Source organism: Lagopus leucura, unplaced genomic scaffold, assembly GCF_019238085.1.
Source record: "Lagopus leucura isolate 7727_CA_CO unplaced genomic scaffold, USGS_WTPT01 Super-Scaffold_100002, whole genome shotgun sequence".
NCBI classification, from domain to species: Eukaryota; Metazoa; Chordata; class Aves; order Galliformes; family Phasianidae; genus Lagopus; species Lagopus leucura.
In genome coordinates, this window is record NW_024962263.1 from 5,580,161 (window position 1) to 5,606,915 (window position 26,755).

General features: G+C 42.1%; 1 protein-coding gene across 4 annotated transcripts; it reads right to left on the bottom strand.

Annotated features, from left to right (window-relative positions):
• Window positions 1-324: 324 nt before the first annotated feature.
• On the bottom strand, window positions 325-24,910 carry RNF182 (ring finger protein 182). 4 transcript variants are annotated; one of them, XM_042869688.1, is made up of 3 exons: window positions 24,870-24,910; window positions 3,964-4,044; window positions 325-1,454 (listed from the first exon to the last, which is right to left on the bottom strand). In XM_042869688.1, the coding sequence occupies exon 3, from the start codon at window positions 1,238-1,240 to the stop codon at window positions 503-505; it is 738 nt and encodes a 245-aa protein (XP_042725622.1). In that variant the 5' UTR covers window positions 1,241-1,454; window positions 3,964-4,044; window positions 24,870-24,910; the 3' UTR covers window positions 325-502. The 4 variants fall into 4 exon arrangements, 3 of the variants coding, with proteins under 3 accessions (XP_042725622.1, XP_042725624.1, XP_042725623.1); XM_042869690.1 differs by lacking the exons at window positions 3,964-4,044; window positions 24,870-24,910 and adding an exon at window positions 3,524-3,775; XM_042869689.1 differs by lacking the exons at window positions 3,964-4,044; window positions 24,870-24,910 and adding an exon at window positions 2,402-2,455.
• Between the last annotated feature and the right edge of the window lie 1,845 nt (window positions 24,911-26,755).

The following is a 26,755-nucleotide window of genomic DNA, read 5'->3' on the forward strand; positions in this document are numbered from 1 at the left end:
ACAAGAACTGGAAAGAGCAAACGTTAACTTGTCTTATTCTTATTAACTAAATGATTTCATTTGCTACCAGAAATAACAGATATCCCAGAGCACGAGATTCTCTGCATTAAGAGATGCTACACATTGAACTGGAAGGTGCCTGTTATACTAACTTCTCCTAAGGCAGATCCTGCAGCCTCATATTGCACGATCTAGCCAACAAAAAGCAAGGGGCTACTTATTTGAACAACAGCAGCAGACACCAAGTTTGGCAATTTTCCATTACCCCTTTCTACAACCCAGCCCTTTAAAACATGGAAATTTTATGTCATTACTTAGCTAAAAGGAAAAGAAAATAAAGAGAAAACAATAAATAATCAAATTGTAAAAAGAACTGCATAATATGGGTCACTGCTTTCACTCAGTGGGATGGTCAATGATAAAAATAAATAAGAATATAAAGACAGGCTAAATCAACTATGCTACACATGTGGCAGTGTACCTTATTTCACTGCATTTGTTGTCAAGAAGACATGCAGTCTAGAAATTCATGGCAAACACACTGGCAAAAGCCATAAACCATGAGAATAACAAGGCTCGAGGGAACAAGGCTTACGAAGACAACCCCAAGGGTGACTTTCTTAGATACCAGTAAGTAAATCCCTAAAGGCAAGGAACTGAAGTACAGCAACCCCAGCAACCAAACTAGCACCCGAATTGAGGTCTGGAAGAGCAAAGATGTGCAGTTCCACACTGTCCAGTTGTGGGACACAGTTGCAACAGAGTCAAAACTCGTAGGCCTGTAAAATTCCACCACGGGTGTGGAGTTCAGAGTCTGGGGACTCTCTCTTTGTACTTCCATGATTGTTATAACCAGGCAATTCGAAGAGGTGTGAGAAGGGCTAACCAGAGACGCCAACCTTTTGGGAGTCAGCAGCAGTTCCGTTGGGTTGTCTGGTAGGCACTTCTTTCCCTTTCCCCCACAAGCTAAATTCAGAAGGATGTTATTGTCATCGGGAAGACTACTAACCTCATCGTCTGGCAGGCATGTTTCAAACCTGCAAAATGGGCAAACTATGACTCCTTGAGGAGAATCGCCAAAGTCTATGATCTTGCAGAGGCATTTGGCACATACTCGGTGACAACACTCCAGCACTTTTGGTTTTCTCTGTCGCAGGTTGTAGCGATTGTAGCAGATCTTGCACTCGAGCTCATCTGAGCTCTGGGGCTCTGCAGACTCCTCTTGTAGTGGACTGCTCATTTTGTCTGATGGTTTGCAGATTTGTGAAAAGATGAGTTAGGGGAAAGAGACGTCGTCACTCAGGCTTAGTTTAGAAATTTTTCCTGATGATCGTATCAGCCATCTCAAACAGGAAAAGAGGAGATGAAATTGTCAAGAAGCATCAGTAGAAGTCATCCATTTTGAGCTTCTGCTAGGGCCTCTGTACTGCATCTCCTCCAAGCCAGGCGCCCATCTGAAAAAGATAATGTGGAATTTCAGTGGAAAACAAAGAAGGGGAAAAGCTGTCGCAGGTGAAACAAGGAAGTCCGACTTTTTACAGCCTTAGCTTCCTTTGCAAATATGCCTCCATAGTATTCTCTTTTTTCACGTGGCATATGAGACCTCTACAACAGTTATGCTGATAAAACTACTTTGTGAGCCACTGCAGTTCCCCCCCACCTATGAAATTCTCAGTAGAAGATGCAAGCTAAGCAGTGACTGACTGATTAACCTGTGAATCCTTGTTTAAAGCTTAGCTTCCTAAGGCAATGAGACCTAACCTGTGGTCCTTCTGCCTTTCTTGGTAACTTCTGAACCTGCTTTCCAATTTCAAACAAATTGACAGAGGTGCAGCAGTAGTGAAGATAATTGAGTTTCTAAAAAAAGTGTGAAGACTGGCTGTTGGGACAGAGAAGGGGGAGAAAGATTTATAATAACTATCACTCTTGCTGCAGGGCAATGGTCAATCAGCAGGCAGTCAGATCTGCTCTGAACAAGCCACGTGCTGCCTGACGTTCAACCAGAGAGAGCATTATAGGAGGAAGGTGGTGGTACTCTTAGGAAACGAAGAGGAGGGAGGACGGGACACTGAAGAGGAGTGGGGCTACTGAAAAATGGCAAGTGGGGACATGCAACAAATTTGGAAAATATCAGGATTTCTTAATTTTCCCTGTGGAATTACTAATTTTCCTGTTCCTTCATATAGCTGCTGAGCACAGTGCTGATCAGAGCTTGTGGAAAAGCAGGTTCTTCAGCTTCAACCCTATGTGGGTCACATAGGCAATCAGGTTAATTAAGTAGGATCTGCCTTTCCTGAAGCCATGCTGACTTGCCTGGTCACTTGGTTATCCTGTATGTGCTGTGTGATGTGCTCCTGATGGCCTGCTCCATGACTTTCCCTGGCATCGATGTCAGACTAACCTGACCTGCCATTCCACAAGTCCCCCTTCCTGTGCTTCCTGTAGATGAGTGTCACATTTGCCATCCTCCAGTCAACGGAGACCCCCTCAATTAGCCAGAACAGCTGGTAAATCATTGGAAGTAGCTTGGAGAATGGGGAGAAAGCACATCAGTGCCTCACAACTAAGACTGCCACATATCATCCCATGATTTGAAAGTAGATTTCTGATCAACCAAAAAACTTCCGGAACATCTGCCTGCTTCCCATAGAAAACCCTAAATGTCCTCTGAAAACCCCTAACTAGAAAACTCTTCACATTTTAATGTTTATTTTTCTAATGAATATTCCTTGTTTTCACAAAAAACAACCCACTTCTCAACCAATTACATCCATGCACGTATCACTTCAGCCTGAATCAGTTTTCAAACTGAAAGTCTCCTGATTCCGTTTGAGTCTCCGTTTTTAGGTAGCCAAATTCAGTTTTAATAAAAGAACTAACAATTCCATTGCAAGCCCCAGATAGTAAATTGGGAACATTAACTTCATTTCCAGAACACACCCACCATGCTTGATCCTCTTTGCAGTTTAATTCATGAGCTATTCTACAAACTATTTTCATGCTTCTTTTACTGCTTGCACTCTGCAAGATAGAGCTACTTTCAGCATGTTCTTCTCACGGCCTCTTCAAAATATATTAACGTATTCAAACGTTATTGCTTGGTATCTTTTTTCTTTGGCTAAGTTCAGATGTTGCATTTCTCCTATTTCTCCTTATGTGTTCTGGTGTGATTAGTGCTCACTTCTGCTTTACAGTTAGAAATTCTTTCCTTTGAAAACAAAAAATGCAATTTCTATTGGAAAATTCAAATTTTTAAATAAAACTTGATTTCAATGAGGAATTCCAATCAGGTATATTAGGTCAAATAATAGTAATTAGAAAAATCATAGTTAATACACCAATTGCTGAGGGAGGTGAGAATGAAGTCTTCAGCCTTGCAGATAGGGAAGCGTGACTGGATACAACCCCATACAGGCTGCTCTCTCTTGGAACTTGACCCTTCTTTGAGTGAGGGGATTAAGCCTCTGAGATGGCTTCCAATCCAAATTATCCCAGGATTTTGTGTTTGGTATCCATAACTCACCTCATGTGGTCTGTATGAGAAGCTCTGTTTATCAAACACTCCACGGGCAAAGCGTGCTTCCAAGGCTCCAGAAACAATTAGATGTAGACTGAGATCTCAACGTCAGAGCTCAGTATGCAGGGCAAAGTAGATGGGAAACTCTTCCTTCTCTTCTCCAATGAAAGATGATCCTCATCCAGATTATGAAGCCAACATTTATTACTTATCTGTAACGCTTCTTCAGTGAGTGGAATTTTGGGTTATATGTGAAATACTGGCACATGAATACAGGAGGTCAGTAATTAACTTATTTAAGATATCATCACCCAGGGACCTACCCAGCATGATATTTTCAAAGGCTTTCAAAGAGTTTCTTCTAAATGCAACCCAAGTGCATTTATGGAATAGGAGAAGGAAAAAGAAAAAAGTACAGAGAGAGAAATTAATACAGAGAAACTTACTTTCCAAGAAAAAGAAGTTCTTGCAAAGATTCACTTGTAGGGAGCACAGGAAATGCCTATTCTCCTCCACACAGGAAACAACTGGTGGAAGGGAGAGAAACAAAATCAGTAGAGCAGCAATACAGCCGGGAGACCTTACAGTCAATTCTGTTGAAAGAGAAAAAGGAGTCCAACTCCTCTGGTTTGGATGGAAATATTCACACGCTAAGATTTCTGGTTAGAGAAATATATTGGGTAAATCCCATTTATTGAAATAACTTCTGTTAGGTAATGCAGAGTTATCTTAACAGATCTGTTGGTGATTTGAAGCCTCTTCCAATGTTACATGCTAAAATGCTCTGAAGCATTATCTCGTCTAGCATCCACATATTCACAAATGTTAGCAATTCACTCAGGAAAAAGAATACAGTAAAGTAGCTAGGGAAAAAAAACGTGCTTTGAAAGTAGGGTTTTAAAAACATATCAAAATACTTTCCTTCCAACTTCTCTTAGAAGTTCTTTGATCATTCTAGCTTTCCCAAACTGCAGCCACTTCTTCAGCACAGACCAGAAAACAACCATCTCCCATGACCACTGCACTGCATTCACATTCCAACAGCTTTGCTGCATTCTGACTCAGCAGGAAATGACCATTGCACTACATTTGTCCAGCCTGTGCTAAGCACAATGCAAAACAAAACAAACCCCAACCCCAAAACCCATCAAATCGCTTTATTATACTAATCTCACATTTGAATAGAGTGCGTTCCAAGTGCCACCAGCTATCACACATTCAACCTGCTTCATGCCACATTTCTGCTAACACTGGATGGCTTTTAACAATGAGCATCTCCCTGTCAACTCTCGTCGATGTGTAACTTTGCAAAGAGTTACAGAATGTGGCATATTGAGCCATGCTTGGTTTATGGTCATCTGTATAAAATGCCTTTTCATAAAAACACAGTTTTTGAAGGGATAAGTAATGAGCTAATTTCTAAAGGATCTCCCCCTGAATGCTGTGAATAGAATAGAAACACTGCAACATCCACAACAGCTGGTTCTGCATTACTGGCAGCTTCACAAGTAACTAATACAAAATATACATATATATACTTTTTTTTTTTTTTTTTTTAATGAGAAGGTATTGTTATAACATTCACAGTCCTTGCCCAAGCTCTCTCAATCCACTATCATATTATAATAACACAAAAATACTAAAAAGAAAACAATTCATGGCATCAGAGAGTTCATGGATCTCTGACATATGTGTGTCATCTTAAATAATACTGATAATAATAAAATCAACAGTTCAGTTTTGTTTTCTTTCCCCTCCCCCCCCCTCCTTCTGATAAGTAAGAGAGATTTGCAGCTAACAGAGTTCCCTTTACTCAACACAGTGATATTTGCTCCTAGGGCACTTTCTACATCCTTTACATGTGCACACTCTATGTCACCAGACTCAATTTCCTCTTAACAATATAAGACACAATACTTTTTTGTTCTTCTAATAACTTGCATTATGTGCCAGATAGTAGTGGAAAATGCTGTGAATAAACAGTGAATGCCCTCCTGAAACCACATTATCCTGAATGACTTTCAGTCTAGCTAGAGGCTACTATGGCAATGATATGAATCTTAAAACTGGCTATGATGTAGGAAAAAAATGTTTCATTAGTTAGGCTTGTAGACACAAGTAAGACCTCTTCTAATATTTCTTGAGAATGATTTTTTTCTCATATATAATTCACAAGCAATTTATACAGCAATACATCGAATGACTTCTTAACGTGACATACAGCTGCGGGTTGCTTTGTGGTTGTTTCAAGATTAAAACTAATAAAGGACAAAGGATCTGCTCTTATAATAGCTGTCTTAATTAAACGGGCTGCTAATTACACTATATCAATAAGCAGAAAGAACTGTACCTAAAATGGTAACAAGTTTAACTCCTGAAACACACCTGTTGAACAGAGCAACTTCCTTTTAACTGGCTCCCAACCTGCTTGCTTAGGCTGCTCCAGCATTTCTTCTTGTACTGCTTTCTTACTGCCAGTGGTTTTTCCTTTATGACTCTGAAACCAAGAAACCAACTACTCCAGTAAGAATATATTTCATGACAGAACTCCTGACCTTAAAATCATTAATTTACAGAAGTGTTGGACATTCTCTTATTTGGTAGCAGGAGGCATTTGGAGCAGCCTTCTCAAACAAGGTGAAGTACTGTTTCTTTGCCTTGGCTTTTGTGTTCCTTAGGAGCTCCTCTGAGAATTGAAAAGACTGTAGGACACTGATTCTAGAACACAACTGGAAAAGGTACAAAATGATGAACAAATAAGAAGCTTACCAGTATTTCTTATTATAAGCATGAATGTTTAATTCTATGATTGACATGTCTCTAATTTATCTTTAAATTAGGCACTATTAAAAGCCAGTATAATTTTGTATTAGGTTTCAGACTTTCTGACAGTTCAGCTCCCTGTTTTGCTTGCTAAGATACAGTTGAATGTCAGATACATGCAAAAGACATTTTTTCTCCTTTTTTTAAACAAAACATTACTGTTGTCCCGGAGGATGCTGTGACATGCACAAAACAACAGATCCTCAAAATATGATAAAACTATTTTTCTTTAGACGTATTTTCTATGGTGTGTAATTTGAGAGGGACCAGGTGAGAAAAAATTTCAGAAAATTGCTCTTGATTACATCATTCTGTGAGAAATTCCTCTTCACAAAGCAAAAGCATTTTAACACACCTCGAAAGTTCAAATTAATCTTCAAAATAAGTTTTAAACAGAAAGTGTTGTTGGCTTTGTCCTCATGGAGCTGAAAGTAACTGCAGAGCAGAATAAAGCTGTATTGCCTTCTTTTTCTGTTGCTATTGAGAACAACCTGTTCAACACGGAGGTGTGTTTATCCAGGTTCATTCTGTTTCAGCCATTTCTGAGGATATGACTATAAATAAGCATTTTACAATGCTGTGTATTTTACCTAAATGGGTTATTACCAAGAGAAAATGAAAATGGCGTGGGATTGATGATACAGGACGATGCAGACAGAGAAGTTTACAGATCAGTTGCATATAATTGGTAATATATTCTTCTGCTTCAGTTACTGCTCAGAAATTGAGCATTATGCTCTGATGAAAGGAAAACAGTAAGAAACAGTTAAAACAACTGCAGTCACAATCAATCTGGATGTTGTGTTGAGGGACATGGTTTAGTGGGAGCTATTGGGAATAGGTGAACGGTTGGACCGGATGATCTTTTGGGTCTTTTCCAACCTTGGTGATTCTATGATTCTATGAATCACAGACTGTTGGAGAAACACACATCAAAATAACCCACACCAGTGGAGATTTCCACCTCTCAACAACTTCCCCAGGCTTGGTTTTCCACCAGCATAGCCTTTTTGAAAAGCTGGCAATCAAAATCTAATCTGGCTGACGCTGCAGAGTCCCACTGTGTTGAAAAGAAAAGGGAGAAGTCTCGGGAAACAGTATTTTAACTTGCATATACTGAAGTGTACTTTTAGTATTTAACTTAATACAGCAACAGTTGGCACGTACTCCCTTTTCACTGGATGTTATTATAGATACAATCATAGAATGGCTTGGGTTGGAACAGACCCCAAGAATCATCACGTTCCAACTCCCCTGCCACAGGCAAGGCCACCAATCTCCAAATCTGGTACTAGACCAGGGCCCCATCCAACCTGGTCTTGAACATCTCCAGAGACAGAGCATCTACAGCCTCTCTGGGCAGCCTGTTCCAGCATCTCACCACTCTCTCTGTGAAGAACTTCCCACTGACATTCAATCTTCCCTCCTTGAGCTTAAAACAATGCCTCCTTGTCCTATCACTGTCTACCCTTGTAAAAAGTTGATCCCCCTCCTTTTTATAATCCTCTTTTAAATGCTGAAAGGCTGCAATGAAGTCTCCTCACAGCCTTCTTTTCTCCATGCTGAACAAGCCCAGCTCCCTCATCCTGTCTTTGCAGGGGAGGTGCTCCAGCCCTCTCATCATCTTTATGGCTCTACTATGGACCCTCTCCAACAGCTCCACAGTATGACTCAAATCACAGTGATACAACTAAGAAAAAGGCTGTGTTAAAATCTTATTAAGATATTTTTAAGACCAAGTACACAAAAAAAAGTAACATGCTATTTATGAAAAATAGCATATTAGTAGATCTGATGGACGCATGGTAAAGCTAAGTTGTACGTCTTCACCTACATTTACACGAATGGAATGAACCCAGCTGAATGATGTGTCTATTAAGTGACTTTGACTATAATATGTAAAACCCTCTTACAAAATATCAGCAGGAAAGGGGCCATTTGGTCTGTACAAGGAAAGCAGTATTGTAAGTATATTAGATTCCTTTTAATCTGCACTGCTTTTTCAAACACTTCATATTATTAACCTGCACCAACCAGCCTTTTTTCCCATCTAGTTTTAAGAAATATTTCTCTTTAGTAATGAAAATTCCCTCAAACAATAAAGAGGAAAAATGTTGTTACACTTTTATACTCACAGTAAGCAAATTACAATCTATGATCCCCATGGTCCTAAGAAACTGCAGAAGAAAATTTACTGTTAGCAGGTTTTGGTGATTGTTTGATGTTGTTATTGTTTATATGGCTGTTGGATTTACATGAGAAAAATAAATCCATGTATTAAAAAAGTTGAATTAATTTGTATCAAATGATAGGCATGTCTTTCACTTTCTTGCTAATAAGAAATAGAAAATTCCTCTTAAAGAAAGGCAGCTTTAAGAATTAGTCTGAAAACATCTTTGTAAATACTATGGATGATCTGAGACCAACAGAGATCCGTAAGTGCTACATAACCAGTTTCAGGATCACTGTGGAGTATTCTGCTGCCAAGATTTGCTTAGCTCAGATTCATGCCATACAAGATTTAAACTTCAGGGACATTTATGTGCATTGCTCTGCTTTTAACATGTTATTTAGCAGTGAAATAGTTTTTATCTTTTTTTTTTTTTTAAACCTGTTCTAAACCATCAGTGGAAGAGTTTTGGTGTGACAGGATAGAATATTACAAGCAAAAAGCAGAGTCCTCATGGGCTGCAACTCCACATGCTGTAATAAAACACAGACTAAACTCTGTTTGGCATAACTGCTTTCTCAAGAAGAATCCTCCCATTCATAGTCTCGATGTCTCCTTGAGCGTTAGCCATGCAGAAGTAGCCTTCGCCAGAACTAAGACTTTGGATCAAGTATTTTCAAATGGGAAAAATTAAAAATGGCCCTACTTACTACCCATACATCATCCCATCCTACACTGATCCGAAAGTACGAAGGAATTTGCTGAGCATAAGCTGAAATACAGAATCACAGAATCATAGAATCATGAGGTTGGAAAGGACCTACAAGATCACTTAGTCCAACCATCCCCCCATCAAATACATGATACCCTCTGCATATTTCTGAAGGCACCATGGTTACCAGCAGTTGACCTGGCTAGCTCAGTGGCAGATATGAAGTTACCTTTGCTTTGAGCAGAACTACAACACTTAGGTATCATTCGTAACCATAACAGATGAAAAGTTCAACTGTCATTTAATCAAAATGTTTCAACAGTGCCCATTAAGCACTGTTAAGATACAAAATCCAGGAATGAAAAATATTGCTTCAGAAATTTTGGAAGTAATCAAGACATATTCAGAAAGATACCCTGTCTACTAAACCAAAGAGGAAGGAAATAAAAGGAGTTCTAAAGGTTTAAAAAGCAAAAATAAGAAAGTCCACAGTCGCTACATTTGGCTCTTAACCTGGTTTAGGGTAAATTAATGACTAAGAGCAGATCTTGGTATTTTCTTAACTGGACATGATGAATGGGACCTTTAGTTTAAGGTAAAACTAGAAAATAGGAGACAAACTCTGGATTTCACTTAACATAATGAAAATCCCATCATCCCATCAGCATCACCAAAGCAACTTTTCAGTCAGCGTTCCCAAGGATATTGGTTCATGTAGTACTACAGCACAAATGAGCAGCTTGGCTGAAGCTTACAGAATAAAGCAGGATATGAAAAACATTTCTCAGTAGATGGCAAGAAATTTTGGTAGAACAGAAACAGTACCAAGAGCATCTTAAAGCACCAGTTGTCTTAAATTACAATCTTTTGCTAAAGCAATTGTAATAATGAAGCTCTTCTACACTTTTTTTTTTACATAAACAAGTGAACAAGAGGCTTCCGGATGCTCCATTACAGAAGTCTATTTTCCAAGAAAGGATAACAGAAAGATGAATTAGTAAGTGATCTTATTTACTAGACATTACAGGAAAGAACTAGACATTCTTGCAAAGAACTGAATATTTATTTAAAAAAAAAAAAAACAACAAGAAAGTGTAGTGTCTATTTAGAAGGTAAGAAGCATTGTTTTTTATTTATGCTATTATTTTTTCTATGGAAAGCTTCATATTCAAAGCACGAACATAGCATACTGCTGTTGGTTTTACTTCTAGACCATGGTTCTCTAAGGTTGCAAGCACTGCACTAATAATCAGTGCAGGAAGCTGTACAGCACTCACTGTGACCCTATGACTTTCTCAAATCTCTGCAAACATGGACCACAATCTGCAGTAAGTTAAAATACCTTTTTCTTTCACCTAGGCTTCTTGACAGAGCACAGTGAAATTGAGTGAAATCCACTTCTGGTCTCTTCCCCAGAGTCAAATGATTAGTCCAAAAGAACTTCTGAGCTCCTATTTGTTCTTCGTTTCTTGAGAGCAGAAACAAAGCGTACACTCAGAAAGCATACTCTCAAAGATGCTTCTCATTAATCCTGGTGGATGTATTTTGCAGCAGCATGTACACCAACACTTCAAAAAGCAGCACAGAGTTGACATAACTGAGCCAGATCTGGTACCAGAAGCAACCGAGGTGTAACAACACAATTCTGAACAAACCAAGTTAACTTGGTGCGTAGGACAGTCAGCCTAACATAGGTACCATTACCCAGGTCACTGGCAGATGTTAATACGCTAATGCCTGTGTATCTTGCCTATCTACAATCACTGGGAGATTAAGAAATCTGTAAACCTCTGAAGGTTAGGGAGCTGGGTCTGAAATTCATCTTTCATTGCCCATCACAAACAACAAAGATGACGTAGCATCTTCAACAAATACGTATTTAGTGCCCAGACTGAACTACCCCCAGTTTGCAGGCTTTATCTCATCGTGCTTTCTTGTTGTGAGGAGCTGACTATGAGGCCGGGGCTCCTGTTGATCTCTGCAGTAATGCTGCTGTCTGCAGAGTAAAGGCATAAAGGTTACCCTGAATCATGCGTGTTTCTGTCAGCACCGTTGCAGACCAGGTGTTGCGCTTGTTAGTTTGCATGTTGGCTGAGAAAATACAGTTTCACTACCAGCACTAAAAGACCTGCTGTGAAACCCATCATCCCCTCCTTGCCCTGTCTTTATCCTTAATAGAATTTCCTGAAGGGAAGCAAGCCGTTTGTCATGTTGGTCTGACAACTCAGGGAGTAGATGCTGTAAGTGCATCTCTCCCCTGCATCACTACTCCCCTGGACATTAAGGGACTGAAGACAGTGTTTTGAAAAGTAAGAGGCAACGTCCTAAAAAAACAGTTTTACTTTCCATTCTCCAAACGTCCAAACTTGGACATGTCTCAGTCTGAACTGGGCACCTGACAGGATCCATAACCACAGAAAACAGAAACTTTCATCTGCAATTTCTCAAAACTTTATACAAATGCTGCTGTTCACTTTGTGTCTGGGTGTGTTCCTTTATTCAAAGGCCTTTTAAAGCTTTGTCACGATAATTAATGTCTTGAAAATTTGAAGCAACAAGGCTTGCAGTTGGAGGTTTGAGAAATTTTAACTATCATGGTTTTTTTTTCTCCAAATAGGCACCTATTTCTTCTCAGAATGCTGTTATACAGATGGATGAAAACACTAAGGAGGGCTGAAGGAAAAGCAGTTGCTCAGAGAGGGAACGTTACGCTGAGTGGATTCACCCGACCAAAAGTCTGCTGTAAGAAGTCAGTCCCAAATCACAGAGCAATGAGCACAGCTTTATAGATCAGATCAAGACAAATAACCAATCTGTTGTAGTTAGAGCTTCACAGGACTCACTTTCCTTTGACGAGCCTCTTTTCCTTGACCTCTAGAGGAGCTCTCCATCGGAAGGGTGGACTGGGCTCTGAGCAGCCTGATCTAGCTGTAGGTGTACCTGCTTATTGCAGGGGAGATGGAACTAAAAGAGCTTTAAAGGGTCCCTTCCAATTCAAACAGAAGTTTCTAGATCATATGTTAGTTGAGAATGCAAACACAGTCCCATCTCTAAACAACAAAAATCTTCCACATACGCATCTTAACAGATTGATTGCTGAGGAGAGAGCTGCTTTCTTGCTCTAAATGAGGCTCATGTATTCTGAGAGTTCTCTGCATGCAAATATATCTTTTTTAAATTGTTGCATTATTAAATCTTGTAATCAACTGTGGTTTGTCATATCTAAATCCCGGCAGGGAACATCATCAGTAAAGAACTGTGATGTCATCTAGTAATTCATAAAAACCACGGGCTACTGTTCCCTAGATAAACCTCATTTAATACACTGGGGTGTGCAAAAAAAGGAGCAGACAAGATCTCAGTGCCGGTGTTTATGAATACACAAATTGTGGCTGCCCACTGGCAGGATATCAAGTCTGAAGGACTTACTGATCAAACATTATGTAAGTATTTGATACGCTCACAGCAGACATGGTATCATGTCCAAATGAAACATTACAGTCTCAGATGTATTTTGTATTCTAGCTAGAGGCTACTACAGTAACAGGAACACTGGAGCATTACACTGTTGAGAGATCCTACTCACAGCAATAGCAGTCCTCAGCCATTTCCCCTTGATAAGTTTTAACTCATAAAAGAAAACTCATTTCCATTGAGTTACTGACATGGTACTAGCATAACACTGCACAAAACAGTTTGCAAGATCAGTATCTCAGATTCTTAGACTCTTTAGAGAAGGGAATGTTAAATCGGAGAAAGGAGACAGTAGTAGCATGATGAATCTGAAAGTTTTATGCATAGAGTGGACAGAGGGAGGTAATGTAATTGAAAATGTACCACAAGAAGTTTCTAAATTGACACACTGAGGAGAAGGAAGCCCATGCATAGAAAGGAGGCTTGAACGTAATAAAGTTTGAGTTGATGCACAAGGTGAATTTGTGGGGAGTTTTAAAGATGCAGAATGACAGGGGTTAGTAAGAAGGTGGCCAAACAAGATAGAAAGACTGGTTTAGATATGTGGAAGCAGCAAATGTGCCAAGCCAGCTAGTAAAGAGAAGGTTATAGGTTCTGTGCCACCAGTTAAAGAACTGTAAGAAAGAAGATACGAAGTTATAGGCAGCAGAGGTGGGAGATGATGAAAATTTTGTGTTAAACAAACATACAAAAGTAAGTGTGTTATATAGAAATAAGTAATAGAAAAACGTGGTACTAACCTGAACGTGAAAACAAATGGAGAAATGATGTGGTTTCCGTTGCCTGCCATGCTGATGAGAATGAATGTCATTAAACATCAACAGAATGAAAGAGCAGGAAAGGATGGAGGAATAAAACTTAGCACTCATTTTAATACAGGAAATATCTCTTAAAAAAAAAAAAAAAAAAAAAAAAAAAAAAAAAGCTAATGACACATTACAAAAGCAACCAGAATGAAATTTAGGAGAAAGCTGTTTATACTTTGTTGTGAACCAAATTCTCTCACTACCAAGATCAATCACATAATGGTACCTATAAAAATAAAAAAGAACAAACCAAGAGAGATAGAGGAGGAAAGGGAGTAGTGATGCAGGGGAGAGATGCACTTACAGCATCTACTCCCTGAGTTGTCAGACCAACATGACAAACGGCTTGCTTCCCTTCAGGAAATTCTATTAAGGATAAAGACAGGGCAAGGAGGGGATGATGGGTTTCACAGCAGGTCTTTTAGTGCTGGTAGTGAAACTGTATTTTCTCAGCCAACATGCAAACTAACAAGCGCAACACCTGGTCTGCAATGGTGCTGACAGAAACACGCATGATTCAGGGTAACCTTTATGCCTTTACTCTGCAGACAGCAGCATTACTGCAGAGATCAACAGGAGCCCCGGCCTCATAGTCAGCTGCTCACAACAAGAAAGCACGATGAGATAAAGCCTGCAAACTGGGGGTAGTTCAGTCTGGGCACTAAATACGTATTTGTTGAAGATGCTACGTCATCTTTGTTGTTTGTGATGGGCGACGACAGATGACTTTTGAGACCCAGCTCCCTAACCTTCAGAGGTTTACAGATCTCTGATCAAAAAGACCCACCAAAGAGAATTTTTTCAAGTCTCCGATTATTATCATAGAATTATAGAATGTCCCAAGTTGGACTGGATCCATAAGGGTCATCTAGTCCAACTCCTGGCTTCACATAGAACCACCCAACAATCAGACCATGACTGAGAGCACTGCCTTGAACTGTGGCAAGCCCTGTGCTGTGACCACCTCCCTGGGAAACCTGTGCATTTAACAGGCAGTTAAAGCAAACCCTTGTGGGGATATCAAACTGTACACGCTATGCTCTTAAAATGCTTCCGGATTTTTCTTACGCCTGGGTGACGCAAATCCATACTTATAAAAGAAAACCAAAAACGTTTAAGAGTTACCAGTGGATGTAGGTAGTAGAACAGAAATTTTAAAAAGGGCCATAAAGCTACACTAATGTTACCTCCTGTGCAGTGAAGGCCATGCAACACACTCCACTAATTCCTGCAGTTTAGTCACAAAATAACAGAACAAGTTATGCTGGAATAAAGCTCTGGAGGTCATCTCTCCTTGGAAAACCTATCTTCCTGGAAAATCTAGAAAACAGGATTGCAACACTGTGTAGGGACATTTTAGCAGAGCTCCATGGGAGATGGTACACAACAGGAAAATGCTCATCTGCCTCACTCCAGCCCACTTATCCACAAGCACCAGGACGTTCATAACTATAGACAGTCTGCCCAACTTTCAGCAATGGAGATGCAATCCTTGCAATTACATGTCGAAGCAGGCATGCCAGCTATCCAGGCCTCCTCCTAACTCCTTGCAACCACGTGCAGACACATCTCTGCATTCATCAGGATTTACCCACTGACCTCCCTTTGATGTGGGTGTCTGGAAAAACCGCACCCACTCGATGTGTATCCTGATGACCTGCTAATCTGGGAGCCATCAACAGCTTTTCTCACAGCTTTTGCTGTTCCTCCAGTACTTCCACACTCCATTCATAACAATCAAGGTTCCCAGGGCAGTTCTTTACAGGAATCAGTTCTGAAGGTATACCTGCCCACTTTAATTTTGAAAGACTCTGGTGATAAAGTCCACAACCTCATCCACAACCCCGTTGGACGCATTTCAAAGCCTGACTCACAGAGAAGATCTCCTATCCCCCTTGGCTCTTTCAGTGATCTCAGGGCAGATACAAGGCAACCACTCACACCTACACGGCTGGTCTTCCTCACACAAAGCAAACAAGATGATGAGAAAAGTCTTCACAGCCATGCAAGCTGCAAGGCAGTACGGTGAACAGAGCATACGAGAAGAAGTTAGACAGGCATTGAGATCCTACGGCTGGTACTGATCACAGCACTGCTCTGCAGAAATAAAGGTGTTTTATTACTCCTTCATCTTCCAAATCCCTAACCAAGTGTACCTGCTTGAAACCATTGGCTACTGTTATTAGATTTGTCAAACACACGCTGAGTCCATTCAGCAGATGACATTTTATCCCATGCCTCTATGGAGTTGCCAGCTGGGTCACTGCTTGGGGTCTCATCATCCCTGAGCAGGGATGTCTCCTTTCTACCTCTAAGATGAGGTTGGCCATTAAGGGAGCATCCTCACTTTTAGCAAAGGCACCTCAATGAAATTTTCGTATGCCTGTCTTCATCTGTTGGCTTTATTTGTTACGTGTTCACAGCACTATGAGAGAATATTAAAAGAAGCATACAAACAGGACTGACCATTGATTACTGTTGTTTGAATCATGTATGAACTGCACTATCAAATGAAGATAAGTGTATTTCTTACATGAATGTTCACATTTTCAGAGCATTTTCTTTGTAATATGTGGCGCCTGTGATGACTCTGATATTCCAAAAGCAGGTCTAACATACAGTGCATTTCCCAGGAAGGGTTATGGAGGGAACACGCTGTCTCACAAACTACACTTCCATGCTTCTGAATACATTATTGTATATTGAGGAAAACAGAGGTATATAAAACTTCAGGATAAAAGCTGAGATGGCTATTTTCTCATTAAAAATGAGCACCATCTCCTCCTAAAGAAAAATCACATCCGGTAGAACGTTGTTGCTAATGACTGTTGTTCAAGTGGTATAGTACACAGCATTTTTGAAAATGCCAAAGAAAAGTAGCTCAATATATTTCTTTAAACATTACCTTGACAAATAAGCGCTTCCATCTTCAAGAAGTATACACACACAATAATATTTAGCTAGAGGATTTGATCTGACATTTTGTGGAAAATACTCAATCATAGCTGTGCGCTACAACCAGTGCTTTAAAGGAGCACTGACTGAAAGCTCCACACACACACAAACATAGACGCCCCCCCACATGCACACTTCAGGCAGAGGACATTTAAACAGATGCCTCTACTTCAATGCTGATTCAAGACTGAAGGAAAGAAAAGTTTTAACAGAATTATCAGGGAATTACTTAAAAGAGAAGCTTGGTGTAAACAATTTGAAGCTGGAACACAACGCCATTACCACAATGTCTCATATTAATTATGATGTCTGCTCTTTCTGGCCTGTCAGAGTGATGAACAACGTGGACAATAAAGATTGCACAAGGAGACAGCCACCACTAAGCTAACTCACACGGTCTAGGCAGGGGATCAAAGATGCCTCTGTGCTCTATCCCTCAGCAACTGCCCTTTTAGGCTGAAAGATTAACTAAAAGAAACTCTAACGCTGGCCTGAGTGGCTCAAATCTGCCAGTCATATCCCAGAGCCTAAACACCAGCCGCAGGAATGCAACGGTCACAACTTTCAACCCAGTCTTCCTAGGGCACCTGGCACTGCAGAGCAGCACTACATCACTGCAGTTCCTTTCCCCTCAAACTTCCAGCACCCTACAGACCATCTCTGGTACTATTCTTCATCCCTGAGAAAGAAAAGCTGGGCCAAAACAGGCAGCTCTGCAGAAATCTGGGGCAGCAGGCAGGAAGCGAGCTCTGCCAGTGCAGAAACCAAAGGGTTCAGCTGAACAGGCCCCAAGTTTCCGCCCATTTCCTACCAACAGTTCCCTACGGAGTCCCTAGATGGGTGAATAACCATTCACATGTCTGACTGGAGCCTTTCTTTTGCAAGAGACACCACTGGGTTTGTGCAGGGCAGCTGCTCGGTATTTGCAAACCTGTCTCAGTGGCCTCGTATGTCACTGTGGGCAAATGATGTCATTTCTGGAGCAGGCTTTACAGGAACTGTGCCACCACTCAGTGCTATGAATGCTGATGACATTGCTCTCCTAAGACATGTTTCTTCTCTCAGAACAGTATGATCTTGCAATCTATGGATTCACTTTGAATTTTTCCTTCAGCCTTCCAGGCTTCGCCTATTACGTGAGAGCTCCACACTCCTTCAGTGTGTTTTCTACTAAATTTGTTACAAAGATTGCAGTGTGTAGTCCAAAGCCAGATATTTTAATAGACACAGGAGGGCAATTCATTCTCATTCGTGCACAGGTCCAGCAATCCCTTTCCTCACAGACCCATTTCTTCCATCTTTCCTACAAAACAAACAACCACAAACAAGCAAGCAAACAAAACAAAAACACCATCAAGAACATCAAGAACACAAAACAGAGAAAACCATTCAAATCATTTTCAACCAAACAGTGATGCCCAATGTAATGTTATTCTCTGGAATTTTTGACCTATTTGTTCTGTTTTAGACTAAATTCTGCACAGCAAGGGCTGTACACACACATTCCATTTTTAATTTTATGCATATACAAACATCAAAGCAATGGTTCATTGAAGCTTTCCTCCCAGCTCTAATCCTCCAGGTCCCCTGGGGCAAACTGTTCAAAGGCAATCAAAAGAGCTCTGGGGCACAAGCAATGGGGTGATGTTCACCTTACTGAACAATACAGGCAATCACAGAATGATCGCTATATCCTTTTTTGTTTCTGGGGAGTTACTATTTGTCCTAGCATTCTTTGGTGTCTTTTTGCTTTTTGTCAGTGTTTTGGTTAGTATTTGGATAACCATACATGAAAGGAGGTGTGATAAAAAATAAGCTTAAATACACAAAACTACCACTGAAAGACAGGTTCAGCAAAGCAGTGAAGGAGGAGGTGGGAAATACACAGCATGATTGGATTACTGCCTGTTACAAGGCACTATTTTACGGTAAGCAGGTAGACTGTTCTGTTTCAAAGCTCTGCACAGCACCATGTCCAAAGCTGCTCATCACTGATCATATTGCATAAGGTTGTTTGCCTGTTGCTAAAGGCAGAGAAACAACAGATGACAGGGATGAGCCATTTGTACAGAAATTTATAGCACTGTACATATGCAACTTCAACAAGTCTGTCTGTGATCTCAACTGACACCATTGCTCTATCTGACAAATATAAACGTATGTGTACTTGAACAATTTAAAATACTAAAGCTCTCTTGAGAGGGTAGCATATATAAAGGTATGCACATGTTTAGACTAGAACTACAGACAGGTTACACTGCCCTCTCAAGAGCCCTACAGAATTTCACATACACACACAGTGAGTCAAGCATAATCATATTAACATTATTAAAGCTGAAGAACAAATTTCCAGGCTTGCACTGCTGACAATTCTTTTTATGAATACTTTCACATTATTGAAATGCTTTAACTTGCCTGTCAGGGTGGCAGAGACACGCAAAGCAGTCACACAAGAGTTTCATTTATTTTTAAAAGACAGACGACAAAAAGATTCATTGGAAACCTGTTCATCTGGGAATTTTGTGGGATCCATCGATAACCAATATCACTGTTTTGCTTTTACATCACCTATATGCCTTTAATTTCCCACCTTGTTTCATTTTTTCTAAGTCTTGGAAGAGCTCCTTCCCTGTCTCCTCACCCAGGAAAACATTCTTCTTCAGATTCTTGAGCACAGGTACAAATATGCACGTGCTCAAGTTTCACTGAAATGATGGAATTACGTATGCTTAAGTATGATCCTACTGTCTGAAGAACGTGTTTTTTATCCTAGGATAGAAATGTACTGGCAAAGTATAGCATATTAGATAGAGATTCTTGAGGACACGTTTTAGTGAGCTTCCCAGGACTTACCTGCCAGCTGCTGGCTCACAGACCTGGCCTCTATCTGTTTATCCATCCATCACCATGTTGCCTGAATGACTGATAATGAAAACAGATGATTCATATTCTCTGTTCTCTCTGTCCTTTGGGAGACATGGTAGTTCATGATGAAGGTGTTAATATTTCAGGCTAAGAGAAACCCACGGGAGCAGTTTTTGTCTTCCTGGATAGATGTTTGTTCCTCATTTTTAAAAGGCAGAGATGGCCAAAAATCAAATTTTTCATCATTAGCTGATCTTTAAGTGAGCAGGCACCTTTAAGTGAGCAGGCACCTTTGCTTATCTTCTCAAGTGTGAAATAGTGTCTGATGGCCAATGAAGAACATAAACTGTGCAGCTGGAAGATGCTTTCTCTTTATGTCTTTTTAGATACGTTCTTACTAGTCAGACCTATTTCCTTTCCTTTTACTTAAAAATATGGTTCAAGGCATCACTGTTAACAGCATAAATGTCAAGGACTTAGACACCCACAGGAAGGATGGGACAACTTTGTGTCTGCCATGAAAGGAACTGGAAAGAGTGTTACATTGGAATACTGAGCAACACAGAGAGTTTCCATCTAACTTCATAATAACTTTGCTCACTGCTGCACCCGAGTACAACCAGATACAAAGTCTGGAATTATCAAATAATCCGCAAGTATACAGAAATCACAGAGGACAAATGACTGGATATGAGAGCTTAGTAACATGGACTTAGCAACGTGGGATGAGCGAGGAGGGAAAAAATTGCTATTTTCCCCTAGATACAGTACCATTCATACTTCTGTGAGGGTCACCCTAGGGTATTTTGTGCAGTTCTGATGTTCACACACTTAAAAGGATGCAGAATGATTTGGACAGAAACAGTGAGATTGCTCAAAATTATTCAGGAGATGAAAAGAATTCCTTCCCGTGGAGGTGTTAAAGAGCTCAATCTGTTTAGCTTATGAGCCAATAAGAGAAACTTGATTAAAGGAATACAGCATCAGGTACAAAAGCATTCTTTGATTTAGAGGACACAGTAAAATAGCTGTAATGTACTGAAAGCAAGTCCTAGTGAGTTACAAAACATCAGCTTTCTATTGAGTACACGCAGTACATTACAGTCATACAATCACGAAGTACTTTCTTCTACAAGAAGCCTCACTGAGTGTGCAGGATACCTGGTGCTTATTTGGCGAATGTTTTTATTCCTAGCTTAATCCATGGCCCCATGACTCATTGTACGCCATTTAGACGTAGCACCAAACACAGCTTTGCTGCTTTCAGCACTGACTTTCATTTGGCTGTCACTTTAACAGCGTATGAATGTAATTCAATGAACTGAAAGAGATACAGGAAGATAAAAGCCCTCATAACGTGTGTTACACAACATTTCACCTGGACAAAGGGTGTTTCAAACATTACCCAAAATTTCTTAAGTTGTTCACAAACTTCTAATTAACCAAGCTAAGCATTTTCACCACTGGTAGAAGCACTGACAAGCCTTTTCGTGCTGTTTTCAGCACAAAAAGAAACTGCTGTAAGAATGAACGGCCAGAATCAGCTCTAGGTTTATCTCTGCTACAGAACAACCTTGTGCAGATATTCCAGATCTGCCATAACGTGTCAGAAACCAAATGGCTTCTGCAGGTTCCTGGTAAACCTTTCCTTTATCAATACCTGCAATGTAGTTGCTGCAGCATTTATCCATACTTCTATGTGCAACTGTTCTACACAACAGAAGCTCCAAGGTCAGATGCTTTTTCAAGCAGACTGATCAGGTCACTGCTTGTGAGTCACCAAGGATGGAATGTTTCCTTTCTGTTCACAGCAGCACATCTGCTGCTGTGATTTACAGATTGGCTATCCATTTATCATCTGCAATGGGACTTTTGTCTCTGCTGTGAACTGCCTGCCAAGATGAGTTCCTCTGCCTGGAGCATCACTGTCCTTGTGCTAACATAGAATGTTTGGGGTTTCCTGACCAATGTTTTGCTACAGATGTTCCTTGAAGCCTTACAAATAGTGACATAAACAAATCAGATAGAAACCATAAGCCTTTACCCCCTAATTTGGCCATGTACTGGGAGGAAATGGAGCACACATCCTCATACCCATGGATTTTCCTGGCCAGAGCTCCACTAGCATGTCCTAGATCCAGTTCCATCTCAGCCCGACTCAGAGCAGTCCCAGTGACCTTTCTCCTACCGTATTCCTCAAGTCCTCAGCTTCGCCTTCATCGCCAGCTGCACATCAAACCTTACCTTGCTCCTCACAACAGCCTTTGTTTCACATCTCCCCACAGCTGTCCTTAAGCCCAGATTGCCTCACCCCTTTCTTTCTGCCATTTCTCCTAACAACCCAAGGAGCTGCCAATAGAGGCTCCTTGGAGCTGGGAGATCCAAGCGTTCCCCTTCCAGTTCCTGCTTCTGAACATAGCAGAACCGGCGACAGCAATCTTTATAGACCCTGTGATCTTAACAACACATACCTACAGTACAGTTATGAGCCTGAGACTTTCAGAGAGCCATGACTTTGCCATGCTCCAGCTTAATTTCCCAGAAATTGCAAAAGACATTAGAAAAACCTATAATGCTCTGCTCAGCATTTTGCAGTTGTTGGAATATCACAGGTTTCATGCTACCTGAACAAGACTTACACTGCTGCTGTTCAATTGAAACTTTCACTGAGCACTGGCGTGGGTCTTGGCCAGGGAGTTAATAAAGATTTACTTCCCTCTGGTAATTCACCAAAGTTAAACCTTCACATGAAAATCTACTCATTCATAGCAAATTAATCCAGCTTTAAACCCCACCCAACCTGAAAAATTGGCTTCATCTGTCCGTAGTGAAAAAAGATCAAATAGAAAAAGGAAAGTTAAGCTTAATTGCAGCATTTATTGTGCTGAGACTGCTGTGATGTGTCATATCTGCAAGAAAACCAAGCTGAGTGAAACCACAGAAAATTGGGGTGTAAAAAATTGCAGAGTTGTAGTAGGTTAAAAGCTGCACATCTTTGACCAGGAAAAAAAATCTTGTACTTCTTTGTTTCTTTCAAATGAATTTGAAACCTCGGGTACATTTCCAGGAGGCCTGATTTCTTTGTAGCTTACTACAGCACTATGAAACTTGCAAGTGTTTTCTTTCTACTGGAAAGTCACAACTATCATACGTTACACTATCCTAAAGTACACATCTGCGTGTATTACATTACTGTCAGAACAGTAGTTTATATTGGATATAAGCGTTTCAGCACACGATGCTTGCAAAGGCCACAGGAGAATTTCCTGAGCTCTGCTCTCTGAGGATGTCTGGAACTCCTTAGCAACCTTGCTAACGGACTGAAACTGCAGCCTCGAGGTAGCAGGTGGTGTCTCTGTATACCTGAAATAGCTGCTGGCTGCAGCAAGCACACAGACATCTCCAGCAAATCATTCAGCACAGAGACATCAAACCTAGCATATAGACAAAGACACGTTCAGCTGGGACTGATGGAGGCAGGAGAAATAGTCATGAGTGCTGACTCCTGCAGTTGCCTTGTATCACTGCAGAGAGCACACAGCTTTAGAGGATGTTTTCATGACAGTTTGATAATAGGCTTCATGTAAGCCTGCTTTGGATGTAGGGGCATCAGGAAGGTGTGAAATAACAGAGTGTGAGAGACAGTGATCTAAGTACTTGAATTGCTCGGCCCACTAGAAGCCCTTATACATGTCAGTTTATGCTACAAGACATATTATCCACAGCGAGCTGCCTTGTACCTGCCTGGCATTGCCTCAGCTCCAACTATTTTTTTTCCTTCCACTGATAAACTTCATCAAGTACAGCTTGCAGTTGTTCTACATGAAACAATTTCAGGACTGAAATATCACCAGCTGCATAACCATAAACATTTTGCCTATTCCTTTAGCTTTCAAGGCAGAATTGTATTGAGTTCCGGTGTTTCTCTCATTCTCTGCCATGCAGCTAACGGAATATAGGTCCCTAGGTTCTTATTACACACAGCTGACCTTTTATTTTCTGCTATGTGCATTCAATTTCAGATGGCCATAGGTAAGGTCTTGAGATGTTGTTTTCCATCATGCTGAACTAATAGGAGGTCTCCGTTTTTATACATTTAATAAGCTTGAGTGCTAGCTTTTCAGTGTTGCATGAAAAACAGAGGTCGTTCAGAAGGTTATAACTTTTTTGGAACAAAATAACTGTTGTGACACTTCTCTGCAAGGAACAAAGGACAAAAACCAATAAACACGAGGCAAATCATTGCAACTCATGTAAATAAGGAATTCTAAATAAGTAATTTTCCTTTTCCAAAGAGATCTGAATTCTCAATATGAAATGTAATCAGGAGATCCCACAGCAAACAGATGGAGTTGAAACATCTAACCTTGATTAACCCTCATTTAAAACTTAAATTCGGTGACACATTTCTTGCAAGAAGAAAACACCTCAATTTTACATGCTACCTGCGCTCACAATTGCTTAAGAGCTGCACGTCTCCCCTTTCCAGCCAGTGACATATTTGCACCTCGTTCACTGAAACGCTATGGGTAACTCCACCTTTCATGGAACACCCGCTTTCTTCAGGCTTCTCTCCAACCTCCTCAGGTCAGTACTTAGCTCTGGGGCTCCAATAGCCCAGTATCACTCTATGTACCGCGTTTTAAATCCCAGCGTCTCTGCCATTTAAGTTACATGCTACTAATCATCTCCGCTCCTGTCCACCCGCCAGTAACCCAACAGCCACGCTCACACACCGCTCCTCATTTTCGCTCGTTCACACCTCACAGGATCCCCGCTGCGGGCTCTGCAGGCTACTCCCTTAGCACACCCAGAACCTCATCTCCTCGCTCACTCCGCCACGACCAAGGGCTGCTCCTCAGGACCTTCCCACACAAGGTCAGCCATGCTGGTATCACTGGAAGTTGCTCTGGACTTGCAACTTTGCTGAGGTGTCCGTGGCCACGGCACCCGTCTGGGCACCGCCAGCACTGCTCGCCGCCTGCCTGCTGGCGGAGGGCCTCGCGTTGAGGCGAGGAACTCTCTGCTACCCCTGCTTTCCCAAGGGAAGGCGTTTTATCACCCCTAGCATCTCGCCTCAGTCTGGATCCGGATCTGAAAGCGACGAACCCATCTCACCTACAGCCCTTCGGCACACTTACTCCTAAAAACAAGCAGCAATTTCCCGATTATTCCTCAGTACCAATGCTCTAGTATCGACTCCCCTTCAAACAACAACGCATTTAAAAACTATCACCCCGCTCAGCGTTACTTTACCGAGCTGAGCGAATTAAACTTTGTAACCCCACGACTCCCAGACGGGGCACGGCGTATTTCAATAGGAGCGTACAGCAGCGCCGGGCGGCCCCGGCAGGCGGGCGGGCGGGTAGCGGTAGCCCACCGGTTGCAGAGCCCGGTCCGCCATACCGCTTCCCTGCGAGCCCGCACAGCGAGCCGGCAAGCAGGAGCGGCACCTCGCTCGGCTCTGCCAGCCTCGCGCTCCCCGGATCCCTTCTCCCCGCCGCCCAGCCCAGCCCCGCCGCGCGGCGGCTCCCGGCCGCCCCGTACCTGACAGGGCGCAACCGGCCGGTGCCCTGGGGAGAGGGAGCAGCTTCTCCCGCCGGCCCGGCGCGGCCGCGGGCAGCCGGCTTTGTTACTACTCGGAGGATCGGTGCCGTCGCTATAGAAACTGGCTGCGCCTCGGAGCGGCGGCGGCGAGTGGCGGGCGGGGGTGCGGGGCGAGGCGAGGCGAGGCGGGGAAGGAGCCGTTCATTCAGGAGGATCCCGGCCTCCCCTGCCGCGCTGCAGCCGGCCCCCGGCGCCGCCCTCACCTCAGCGTGATCCGCTCCCCTGCCGCCCGAAAGCTGGATGCTTTCCACAGCCTTTCGGCCGCCCCAGGGCGGCGAGGACACCGGGTAGCGGGTGCCCGCTCCGCGAAATGGCGGCGGTTGACCTGGGCTCCTGCCCCGTTCGGTCTGGAGCCTCTCGAACTTCTTTACGTTTCATCTTGTAAATGAAACTAGCTTCGAGGCCGTCGGTGAGGAGCTGCTCTCGGGCTGGAGCTTGCTGCTGGGACCCTTAAAATGAGCTCTCTGAAGTGCAGAGAGGGTTTTGTTCACTCGTTTCATCTGATGGCAGCGGGGCCTGAGGGGCAAGGAGTCATAAAACCGTTTGAGTTGGAAGGGACATTTAAAGGCCGTCTAGTTCAACTCCTCCGCGATGAACAGGGACACCTACAGCTAGATCAGGTTGCTCAGAGCCTGCTCCAGCCTGACCTTGAATGTCTCTGGGGACCGACCATCCATCGCATCTCTGGGCAACCTATTCCAGTGCCTCACCACCTTTACTGCAAAAACTTTTTCTTATATCGGGTCCATATCTCCCCTCTTTTGGTTTGAAACCATTTCCCCCTGTTCAGCAACAAAGGAAGAACAGAGTCTGTTATTCTGAGTGCTGTGCAGGCAGCTGGCAGGAAGGGATATGCAGGTGGTAAAAAGGGTGATGATGGATGCAAGAATGGAGGGAGAGGACAACAGTGAAGCAGGTTAAAGTGGATAATGTTCACCTACCTGGCCATCAGTGCTTGGAAAAGACAAGCTTGGCAGAATCTGTGGCTGCCCTTCTGGCAGAGATCTTACGTTTCTCCCACAGCCGAGTGGATGGGAAGTGCCATCAGGCCATGACGCTTTGAGTATCAGAGTTTCCCTTGAGTTACCCTGAGGATGGCATGCTTTCCCACAGCAACGGCCAACTGTATGTCACAGACACTCACCTGCTCATCCTTTTTCCTGCTTTGCATGGCAGGCAAAAGCTGAGTCAGTTCCTCTTCCAGTCTTCTTTCTTTCTTCATCCACTAAGGGCTCAGTGGTATCAGTTTGTTGAAACTCCCTTAAACATTCTTATTCCCTCAATAATAGTAGATGCAACACCACTCAAAGTGCGAGACAAGTGTCTTCTTTTCCCTGGTTTATATAAAATTGGTCTTTAGAGTTTGCCAAACAGAAGAAACCCAACAAGCAAGATGCAGCTTAGATGCTGCGTTATCCATCTCAGCTCCTGCTTCTGCTAAGCTACAGGGGATGACTATTAAGTATCAGCACTGCAAGTCACTGTGAGCTGATGAATCTGTGCCAAGAGCTGCTGGCACTCTGCAGAAAATACTCTTTAGGAAGAGTTTGCCAAAGACAAGAAAGGCTGCCCCCCAGGAACTCATCACAAAGCAGTGCAGCTCACAGCAGAACTGCTGGCAGATCCTATCACAGCCAAACACAATGATGGCACAAGGGAGGGAGATGGAAGGTTGGATATGAAAGACGGGTCGCCGCATATTTATCTGTCTTATTTGCATGCTAAATAGTAATTGTAGAGTTAAAAAAGTGTGCATCCAGCCAGAGCCTAGCACAGTTAAATGGAATATTTTACCTTAGCAAATTCACTTGTTCTGAGGTGGAAGG